We start from the raw sequence: 10,322 nt of genomic DNA on the forward strand, positions 1-10,322 counted from the left end.
AGAGCCACACCCCTGCAATAGAGAAAGTACAACAGGGAAAGAACGCAGCCCGGAAGCTTTCAGCTCTGTCGCTGTGTTTAAACAGTCCACTTATCCAAGCGTCTACGAAGGCAGGACTCCAGGTGGGGGCAGAAGTGCTGCCCGAGCCGCCGAGGGCGACGAGGCTGCGCACCACCAGCCCAGTGCGCTCAAGGCTCCACGTCCCTCACAGATCACGCTAAGCTGAAAGGAACAGCCCTGAGCCTAGCTTCTGGGACTTTCCTTTCTATGCTTCCTCCCTTCCGTATTTCTACAGACACTTTATTCTCTATTAAGGGAGATGTTCGCTGATAGGGTGGCACCTGCCTGGAATCCCAGCACAGGGAAGCTGAGGCGTAGGCCTGTCTCAACAACCGCAACAGAGAAGGTGGGGTGAGGAGCAGCAACATCTTATCTCCAGTCATTTTCTTTTTCTTTTTTGTCAGTCCTGTGGCTTTGAACTCAGGGCCTGAGCACTATCCTTGAACTTCTTCAGCTCAAGGCTAGCACTCTACCACTTGAGCCACAGTGCCACTTCCAGCCTTTTTGTTAATGTGGTGCTGAGGAATGGAACCCAGAGCTTCATGCATGCTAGGCAAGCGCTCTACTCCTGAGCCACCTTCCCATTTTTATTAGTGACAAATTCCACCAGCCATTGTGCTACAGTGCTGCCACCGCACTGCTTTGAAACACATTTTGTGGCACATGCTCTTTATGCGTGTATGAATGTGTGTGTGTGAGCATGTGTGTGCGAGCGTGTGTGTGTGTGTGTGTGTGTGTGTGTGACGCATTGCATCCTGTTGGTGCTGTGCCCACTCGACTGCGTTCCATAGTCCAGGCTGTGCCCCTGTCCGTGGTGTCTGACCCTCGCTGGAGGTGATCCACCCTGACCTCTGAGCGTGTAGGGAGGGAGTCCCCCCTCCCCGCCAGCAAAAGGCTCGAGGATGGCGCCCCGGCCCTGAGACCAAGCCCAGGACAGGCACAGGAGCAGCTCAGGCGGCATCGTGTCTTTGTTTTGTTTTGTTTTTATAAGCAAGCATTCCCGTGTGTGTTCAAGGTGTGCCACACGGGGTGTGGGAGCCCGTGGGTAGAACCACCTTCCACACGAAGCCGGCCGCCGTCCCACACCTCGCCTCCGTGTCCCACGCGGCGTTCCTGTGGGAGGGAAGAGCCGCTGAAGTTCCTCAGCACAGTTGTGAGGCACGCGTCCTGGCCCCTGTGTGTGCGCCGGTGTGCGTGTGCACTGCGCCTCAGCGCCCCGCATAGGTGTGGTGGGTGTGGGTGCGTGTGTACCCAGCCCTGCTCTCCTGTGCTCTTTCAGATCCCAAGGACATCCGGTGCTCCTCCACGCTGTCCACGGTAAGGGCTCCCCTGGTCCTGCCCCTTCTAGAGCAGGGTGCAATGAGGCGGGACTCCCCCCTCCCCCCGTCTCCCCTGCCCCCTGCCGGCCCCATGCTCCACCTCAGGGATGGGGAGGAAATGTGCAGGGCTAACATCTCTTCAAACAGGCACCCGCACCCCAGGTGACCTTGTCCCCCCCCCCCATAGAAAGATCGGTGTCCCCCACTCCTCCCTGTGCCTTGGGAGCGCGGTGACCGCCCTGGCCCTGCAGCCTCGGGCTGTGCCCCCCCCCCCCCCCCCCCCAGTCTCCACCGTGCCACAGGCAGCCCCCAGCGCTTGTCCCCTCCTCCTGGTGGCCTCTCCCTGCACTGCCTGGCCTGGCTCCTCTCCCCTCCCCCTCCTCTGGCTCCCATGGCGTGGCGTGTGGTGGCTGGGCCCCACCGTCCGGCCCGTGGAGTGCTCAGAGCCTCCTCCTGGCCGCCAGCCGTCCTGGTCCTAATGCGTGCTCGTGCCTAGGCAGGGCCACAGCCTGGCACCGTGTGCCCGTGGCAGGGGCGTCCCAGCCCTGTCCTCCGCACCTCCAAGGCCAGGCAGGCCTGCTGACTGGCTCCGCCCCTGAGGCCCCGTGGCCCACCCGATGGAGGGGTCCCACACGGGTGCTGCGGGAGCCCTGCGGAGCTGCGCTGGGCAGTGCCTGCACCCAGCAGCAGAGGGCGCCAGAGCCCTTCCGGCCGCCCCTCAGTAGTTCTAGGGCCTTTGCATGCAGCTCACCTGGGGAGTGAGACCTTATTAAACACAAACAAACATGAGAAAATCGCTGCCTTCTAGAAGGTCAAGCACAGTCACTTTTTAAACAGAACTTTCAAATGATTGTACAAGGGGTTAACCATTTAAGATGTCTGTGCATGTGTCCGGTGCGTCTTGATAGAAACGCTCTTCCAGTGTGCTCTCCTGCCCCCCCCCCGCCCCCAGCCCTGTCACATGACCCACGTCCATTTCACCTGTGCACCTTGAGCAGCGTACGCACTGCTGCAGCGTGGTCACGTGTACACGCATGTACGCCCGTGTATGCTTACGTGGAAGCCATTTTGAGTCTAAGGTCCTCATATGAGAGAGGAAAGCACATGCCCTTTGTCTTTCTGGGTCTGGAGTATACTCAGTATGATTTTTTTCCCCCCAGAACCATCTATTTCCCTGTAAATGACATAATTTCATTCTTCCTGTTGGCCGAATAAACTTCTCTTGTTTGTATGTCACATTTTTTTGTGTGCTGGTACTGAGGCTTGAACTCAGGGGCTGGGCTTTTTTGGCTCAAGGCTGACAGTCCACCACTTAGGGTCTTACCTCCACCCCTGGCCTTGTGCTGGACAATTGGAGATCATTCTTGAGGATTTGTGTTCCTGGGCTGGCTTCTAATGGGAATCCTCCCGATCTCAGCCTCCTAAGGTTATAGGTGTGGGTCACTAGCATGTGTTCTGGTTTCATTCGATTTTCTGAGTGTTGAGCATATTTTTTGGGGGGGTCCAGTCGTGGGGCCTGAACTCTGGGCCTGGGCGCGACACCCTCAGCTCTTCAGCTCAAGACTAGCGCTCTACCACTTGAGCCACTTCCGGCTTTTTTCTTTTTGCTTATGTGGTGCTAAGGAATCAAACCCAGGGCCTCAGGCATGCAAGGCAAGCGCTCTACCACTGAGCCACCTTCCCAGCCCTGTTGAGCATATTTTTCATATGGCTATATATATTTCACTTGAAATACATCTCTTCGGTTCCTTCACCCATGTGTTGACTGGACTATTTGTTCTGTTAGTGTTTCGTTTTCTCAGCTCCGTGTCTGGATTTGAGTTCCCCGCGGGGGAAGAGCTGTCAGGTCTCCCCTGTTCTGGATTTGAGTTCCCCGCGGGGGACGAGCTGCCAGGTCTCCCCTGTTCTCTGCTTGTTCCTTGTGCCATGCGGAAGCTTGTTAATTCCATGTCATCTCTCTTGTCAGTTCTTGTTATTTCCTGAGCTATTAAAGTCCCATCCAGAAAGTACATGCCAGCGCCTGGATCTTAAAGGGTTTCCCTTGTTTTGCTGTAATTCCTCCAAAGTTTCAGGTTTTAACACTCCAGTTTTTGACCTGCTTTGAGCTGAGTTTGTACAGGAAGAGAGGCAGGGATCTAGTTTGTCTTCTCCATGTGGAGATCCAGCTTTCCCAGCACCGTCTGCTGAAGAGACTGACTTTTCCAGTGAACGCTTGCAGCACCGTGCTTGAATAGCAGTGAACTGTAGCTGTGGCTTCTTGCTAGATCCTCTATGCTGTTCCATTGGCCTTTGTGCCCATACCGTTTTTGTTACCATGGCTCTTCAGGGTCATCTGAGGTCAGGAATTGTGATACCTCCCACATGGTTCTTTTTGCTCAAGACTGTTTTTGGCTACTTGGGGTGTTTTGTGCTTCCGTGTGAGTTTGGAGGGGTTTCTCCCCTGTAAAGCGTGTCACTGGGATTTGGGTGAGGGTTGCATTGCATCTGTAGATCACCGTCTGTACTGTGGGCCTGCACTGCCTCTCGGGCCTTTTCAAAATGTCCCCTGCCATCAGAGATGACCAGAGCTGGGCCAGATTCCTCTGGGTCTGTGCACCTGGCACAGGTGCCAGAGGCCGGCTCCACAAGAGGTTCTTGTCACATTCTGTTACCCAAGGGCCTAGAGCCTAGAGATGAAGCGGACGGGCCATTGTTTTAACCGTTTGTCAACGTGAGGCTTGACCCCTGCCTGTGCATGCAGCCTGGTTCTGATGAAGCTTCTCTCTCCCGGCATCCAAAGGGCTACGAGAATGGCACAAACCGATTTAGACTGCAGAAGCAAATCCTACACAGCGAAAAGAGCAGGCCTCTGGTAAGTGAGGCGCGGCCGGATCCTGAGAGCCGCAGGGGCTCCTTCGGCCGCGCCTGCTCCGGCCACACGGCCTGGCTTCCCCCTCCACCTCCGAGACAGGCGTGAGACATCATTCCTCCCCTGGAACCTGAGTTCTCCCCGCTGGCTCTCTCTGGATAGTAAGCCATCCCTATAATGGTTTTAATCGAAAGAGAAAGCTATCTAGGAGCCGTGGGGACCGGGGAGCCCCAGGCCAAGGCCGGTTGACAACTGACCCCTGGGAGCGGGCGGCCCCCAGCAGGTGGCGCTGGAGTAGGGCGTGGTGGAGGGTTGAGCTACACAGTGCTCAGTTCCTGCCCTGATTTCTGCAGCCGGGGCCTGAGGCCGGGCAGACCCAGACCCGGGGGCTCCCGCCTGGGGGGTGGCGTCCTCTCAGCACAGAGGCTCTGAGCCTGACTTGGTTTTAATGGTTTAGATGATGAGCAGTCAGATTGCTTCAAGGACGCATGTGCTAACCGTGCTGTAACTTCTTTTTCTTCTCCGTGGGGAGGAGCGGTCGACCACCTCTCTTGGGTCCTGCCCGCGGGTCCTCGGGCCTTGGGGAGCGTGCACACTGTGACTCGCTCAAGCTCTAGAACCCTCTCCTCTCTTGTGAATGGACACACTTTAAAGAATCATGTCTTCCAGCCCCCAGAGCTGCAGTCTCCGTCTGGCGACTTCAAAGGCTGACCTCTGACCTCTGCCTCCGAACGAACGTGGACCAGGGGCTCTTTGTTCTGGTCTAGCTGTTCACCCAGGAACCTAGCCCTGCCTCCTCGCTAGCGCTCCCCTCTTCCCTCATCTGTCCCCTCCATGAAAGTCCCTTTCCTGACCTTTGGCTGAAGAGCCAGAGACCTGCGCGGAAGCCCAGCGGGCCTTGTTCCTGGGACCCGGTGGGGACGGCGCCGGGCAGGTGCTGGCCCTGCTTCCTCAGTGTCTGCCTTCAGCAGGCCCAGCCCCGGCCCCGGCCCTCAGCTGAGCATGTGCAGCCAGGGTTCCCACGAGGTTGACAGGATACCACGATTGTCCAGTGCCCAGAATGACCCTACTCGGGTTCCTAATACCGCATGGCTTTTGTTTTTTATTTTTGAGTGGCACTGGAACTCGGGGCCCAGTGCTAGCAAGGCAGACGCCAGGCTAAGCCAGACCTTCAGCCCTTTCCTGTGTGGTTACTCTGAGGCAGTGTCTGGCTTTTGCCTGAGCTTGAGCCTGGGCTATGATCTCCCTATGTTATTTCTCCCCCCGTAGCTGGGACGCAGGTGCACACCGCCATGCCCGGCTCTCCCATCGAGGGCAGGGGAGAGGCCCTCATGAACTTCTGCCTAGCCTGGCTGAGGCTGGTGCCCAGGCTGCGTGGCTGGACGTGAAGATGCTGACCACAGACCAGCCCTGGCAGCCCAGCCTGGCCTCCGGGGTGCAGGTCTGGCTCCACCTGGGCCGCCACCAGGGCGCTGTGCCCTGTAGACTGAGGGCACTACGCCGCCTCCCCACCTCCAGCTCCTGTGTTTCCATGGAGATCAGGGTGGGATGAGGAGATCATTGGTATATTTATTTATCTTTTTATTATTTATTTTTTGGGTCCAGTTGTGGAGCTTGAACTCTGGGTGTGGGCGCCGTCCCTCAGCTCTTCAGCTCAAGGCTAGTGCTCTACCACTTGAACCATAGTGCCACTTCCGGCTTTTTTTTCTTTTTGCTTATGTGGTGCTGAGGAATCGAACCCAGGGCCTCATGCATGCAAGACAAGCACTCTACCACTGAGCCACCTTCCTAGCCCCTTTATTTATCTTTTAAAATAATACAACCACCAGGAATGGGTCACTCAGGAGGCTGAGGCCTGAGGCTAGCCGTTCAGAGCCAACCCAGGCAAGAGAAGGAAAGAAGAGAGGAGGGGAGGAAGGGAGGGATAGACAATTACTGTACTTTGAATCTAGCTTACGTAGGTTCTAGGGAGATGGAAATAATAAAGCCTTCTGGGTTTCCTGGAAGGTCTCAAATGCTGGACTTGATAGCTCACTCATAAAGAACATCTTCGGTCACTCCCTTTGTTTTATAACTACAAACTTGATCCCAAAGGGTCAGAGGACACCAAAGTGAGAGCTGGATGACACACTTTGATGCTTGTAATGCTCTGCGGTGACCTACTTGGAAGCACAGGAGGGAGCGGCGCTGTGGCTCAGCGGCAGAGCGCTCGCCTTGAGCTGAAGAGCGCAGGGACAGCGCCCAGGCCCAGAGTTCGAGCCCCACGAGGTTTAAAATGACCTCGGATGTGAGGCGATCTGGCTGCGACATTTGTCACCCCATTGATTGCCAGGGTTGATTCGGCTGAAAGCACAGGAACACAAAGAATTCTTCATTAGCCAGGGGTTGGTTAGTAGCTCATGCCTATAATCCTAGCTACTCAGGAGGCTGACGTCTAAGAATCAAAGTCAGGTGAGGCAGACAAATCCAAGGGACTTTTATCTCCAGTTTACTAGAAAAATAAATAAGTGGAGACGTGGCTCAAGTGGTAAAACAACAGCCAAGCCGAAAAGGCCAAACAAGAATACAAGGCCCTGAGCTCCAGCCCTGGGACTGGCGCCCTTCCCCACACCCCACAATAAGCCTCTGTTGGCCTGCCCGTCATAATCAACACATAATGCCAGCAGCTCAGGCTGAGACTTTGGTTTCTTTCCGAAAAAGGTCCTGTAGCTGCCTGTGTATGTGGGCGGACATTCGATGTTCTTTGCGGAAAGTCCAGTTTGGAATGCTATAATATTTAATGACAGAAAGGTGATGACATTTTGATAGTCTAATTTTTAACTCAACTAGGAAGATCCTAACCATCTTCCAGACTTTGTCAGCAGCTATAAGACTTGTCACTGATGTGGAGGAGCTGTCACTGGACCATTTTCTCCACAATGACATAACGACCGTTCTCCTGCTTAATTATTATTAGTTTTACTTTTCAACTTATTTTTCACAAGAGCTCTCTGGGATTATCTGGCCCGGGGCTCGGTGTGCCAGCGTGTTTCAGAGCACTGGAGAGAGCTGGCGTTGTGCAGAGATGACCACGGTGGCCACCGCATGGTATTTCTCTCGTGAGAAACAAGCCCCAAGCGACTTGGAAGACGGGACGGTGGGAGAGCTCCCCACCCCCCGCCGACCTGGTGACACCGCTGCCTTCTTTCTTTCCTGCGGCCGGTACCAGGACCCCGAGATGCAGTGCTTGCTGCTGTCAGATGGGAAGATCCCCGTCCACCCCAGCCACGTGGTTGTCTTCCCGGGCGACGGGAGCGGCGTGGCGGCCATCAGCTTCACGGGGGCCCTGCGCATCCCGGTGAGTGCCGCGCACGTGTGAGGAGGAGGAGGGCCGGTCCGGGTGGAGGGCTTGCTCAGGACTGCTAGCCAGCCGAGCGCTCGCGGGCCTGGCGGGACCCCAGCCGAGCCAGACCGAGCGGCTGGGCCTCACGGGACCCCAGCCGAGCCAGACCGAGCGCTCGGGCCTGGCGGGACCCCAGCCGAGCCAGACCGAGCGCTCGGGCCTCGCGGGACCCCAGCCGAGCCAGGTTGTGTGCAGCAACCATCTCACAGTTGGTGACGTTGTTTTTCACAGCTAGAAGTTCCGAAACTGTATAGACAGGGCTTGCTATGTAAAAATATTACTTTTCTGGCTGGACAGGTGGCTTCATGGTAGAGTGCTCGCCCAGCATGCATGAAGCCCTGGGTTCCATTCCTCACTACCACACACACAGAAAAAGCAGGAAGTGGTGCTGTGGCTCAAGTGGTAGAGCGCTAGCCTTGAGAACAGAGAGGCTCGGGGACAGGGCTCAGGCCCTGAGTTCAAGCCCCCATCTGAAGAATAATTCAGACTTCCTACTCAGAAAACAGAGGGCCCCTTGCGTGTTGGTGGCCCCCATGAGCCTCCCATTTCCTCTTCCGCGAGGAGCGGTCAGCAGTGGTCAGCAGCCCAGCCGTGGTCTGAGGCTGTACGCGCCCTGTAGGCCTGGCCGGCGGGGAGGCCTGGAGCGAAGCGGGCAGACATGGAGCAGCACCCTGCAGGGAGAGGGGAGCCACAGCACCCCCCAGCCACACCTGGCCTCTGCCTCTGTGGGCCTGGCACTGGCCCTCGGGGTCAGCTGGCACACAGACCCCAGTGTGTCGATAGGTACATAAAGGAAACTGGAGAAGAAGGGCTAGCGCAGGGAAGAGGGCACTGGCCAGGGAAGGGCGGTATTCCGCGGGGCAGGTGGCTCACACCTGTCATTCTAGCTACTCAGGAGGCTGAGATCTGAGGATCGAGGTTCAAAATCAGCCTGGGCAGGAAAGCAGCACTGTGGCTCAAGTGGTAGAGCCCTTGCCTTGAGCTGAAGAGCTCAGGGACAGCGCCTAGGCCCTGAGTTCAAGCCCCATGACCGACAATAACAACAAAAAACTTTGTCCCCCATGCATCAAGGGTGATGGAGGCTGAGCGGAGGAGGCAGCCGCTGCCTAGCCATGGCAAGGGCGAGCCGCGGCTCTCCTCTGTGCCCCATACACACCCTCACCCACGGGAGAGAGGGGCCCTGCCCCCCAGGCCCACACAGGTGGAGACAACACGGAGCAGAGTCCCCGCACTGTGAACAAATCCCAGGTGTCTGTTCCGGGCAGGGTTCCACCAGGGTACCCCAGAGGAAGCTGCACCCCGAAATCTGAGTCGATCTCCACAGGCAGACACAGGCCTGGGAACCAGGCTGCCCGAAGGCCTGTGCAGACCGGCTGGTGGAAGATGCCAGGTGTGGGTAGAAATTGTTTCTGGAACTTTGCTTTTGATACCTGCTGGCAAGCCTGCTGCTGTGCTCAACCGTGGAGCTGCCCCCCACTCCCACCCCCACCCCTGCCCAGAGTGAGCCCCAGTCTGACTCTGAGGTTTCTCGGCCATGTGCTGATCTTCGCCAGCTATGGTCTCGTGGAAAGACACTAGGTTTCCATATTCTTTTTTTGTTGGTCATGAGTCTTGAACTCGGCCTGGGCGCTGTCCCTCAGCTCTTCAGCTCAAGGCTAGTGCTCTACCGCTTGAGCCACAGCGCCGCTTCCGATTTTCTGAGTAGTTTATTGGAGATACAGAGTCTCACAGGCTTTCCTGCCTGGGCTGGCTTTGAACCTTGATCCTCAGATCTCAGCCTCCTGAGTCACTAGGATGACAGGCGTGAGCCTGTCCAGCTGGGCTGGATTTCCATCTTAAAAAGGCAGTGAGGTAGGCAAGGCTCTGGCTGGGTCTCCCCTGCCCTGAGCAGGACAGTCAGGCGCGTCCCAGGCAGTGGGCCTCACCTGATGCATGGCGAAGGCCCCGGGGGGGGGGGGGCGTGGATGGCAGCAGACTGCTTTCCCCCAGGGCGTGATCGAGTTCTCACTGTGCTTGCTGTTCGCCAAGTTGGTCAGCTACACCTTCCTGTTCTGGCTGCCGCTGTACATCACCAGCGTGGGTGAGTGTGTGTGCTGCTGAGGCGCGGGCTCCCGCCCAGCCGGCCCCGAGAACCGGGGAGGTGCACCGGCATGGCTTCGCGCAGCAGGAGAGCCCTCGGGAACATGCCAGGGGCCCAGGTCCGGACCTTCCCGGGGCTCGTCTCCCCGCCGCCCTATCGCTGCTTCCTGTTCCCGCAGCCCACATTTAATTGGGGCCGTTTTAGATCTTGGAACACAAGTATGGCCACCGGGGATCATGATGATAAGCTCTTAATCATCTCACACTCTCGGGGGTGGAGCTGATCTGAAGGATGGCTGCAGTTTGTCTAAGGTTTCTGGAATCTAGCAGTGGGTTATGATGGAATGTTCCAGTAAAATAGGCCCTGCTTTGGGTATGACCCAGAGCAGCCAGGGCTTGGTGGGAGGGGGAATTGGGGACGGTGGGCAGCTCCTGGGGACACTGCTGCCTCTCAGCTGGGGGGGGGTAAAAAGAAGCAGCCAGCCCCCGGGGGCATGGGAGATGAGGGGACACTGGGGGGATGGCAGCCAGCCCCCGGGGGGGGGCATGGGAGGTGAGGGGACATTGGGGGGATGGCAGCCAGCCCCCGGGGGGGCATGGGAGGTGAGGGGACACTGGGGGGATGGCAGCCAGC

The 10,322-nt window shown here is 57.3% G+C and overlaps 1 protein-coding gene across 1 annotated transcript in view; it reads left to right on the forward strand.

Annotated features, from left to right (window-relative positions):
• Slc37a1 (solute carrier family 37 (glucose-6-phosphate transporter), member 1) overlaps positions 1 to 10,322 on the forward strand; it is a 43,370-nt gene that overhangs the window by 20,423 nt on the left and 12,625 nt on the right. The window contains exons 9-12 of the mRNA XM_013027335.1: positions 1,340 to 1,377; positions 4,150 to 4,230; positions 7,436 to 7,564; positions 9,599 to 9,689. Coding sequence (XP_012882789.1) covers positions 1,340 to 1,377; positions 4,150 to 4,230; positions 7,436 to 7,564; positions 9,599 to 9,689 — 339 coding nt within the window. The remainder of the gene's footprint in view (positions 1 to 1,339; positions 1,378 to 4,149; positions 4,231 to 7,435; positions 7,565 to 9,598; positions 9,690 to 10,322) is intronic.

The sequence above is a fragment of the Dipodomys ordii genome, unplaced genomic scaffold (assembly GCF_000151885.1).
Source record: "Dipodomys ordii isolate 6190 unplaced genomic scaffold, Dord_2.0 Scaffold103, whole genome shotgun sequence".
Taxonomy (NCBI): domain Eukaryota; kingdom Metazoa; phylum Chordata; class Mammalia; order Rodentia; family Heteromyidae; genus Dipodomys; species Dipodomys ordii.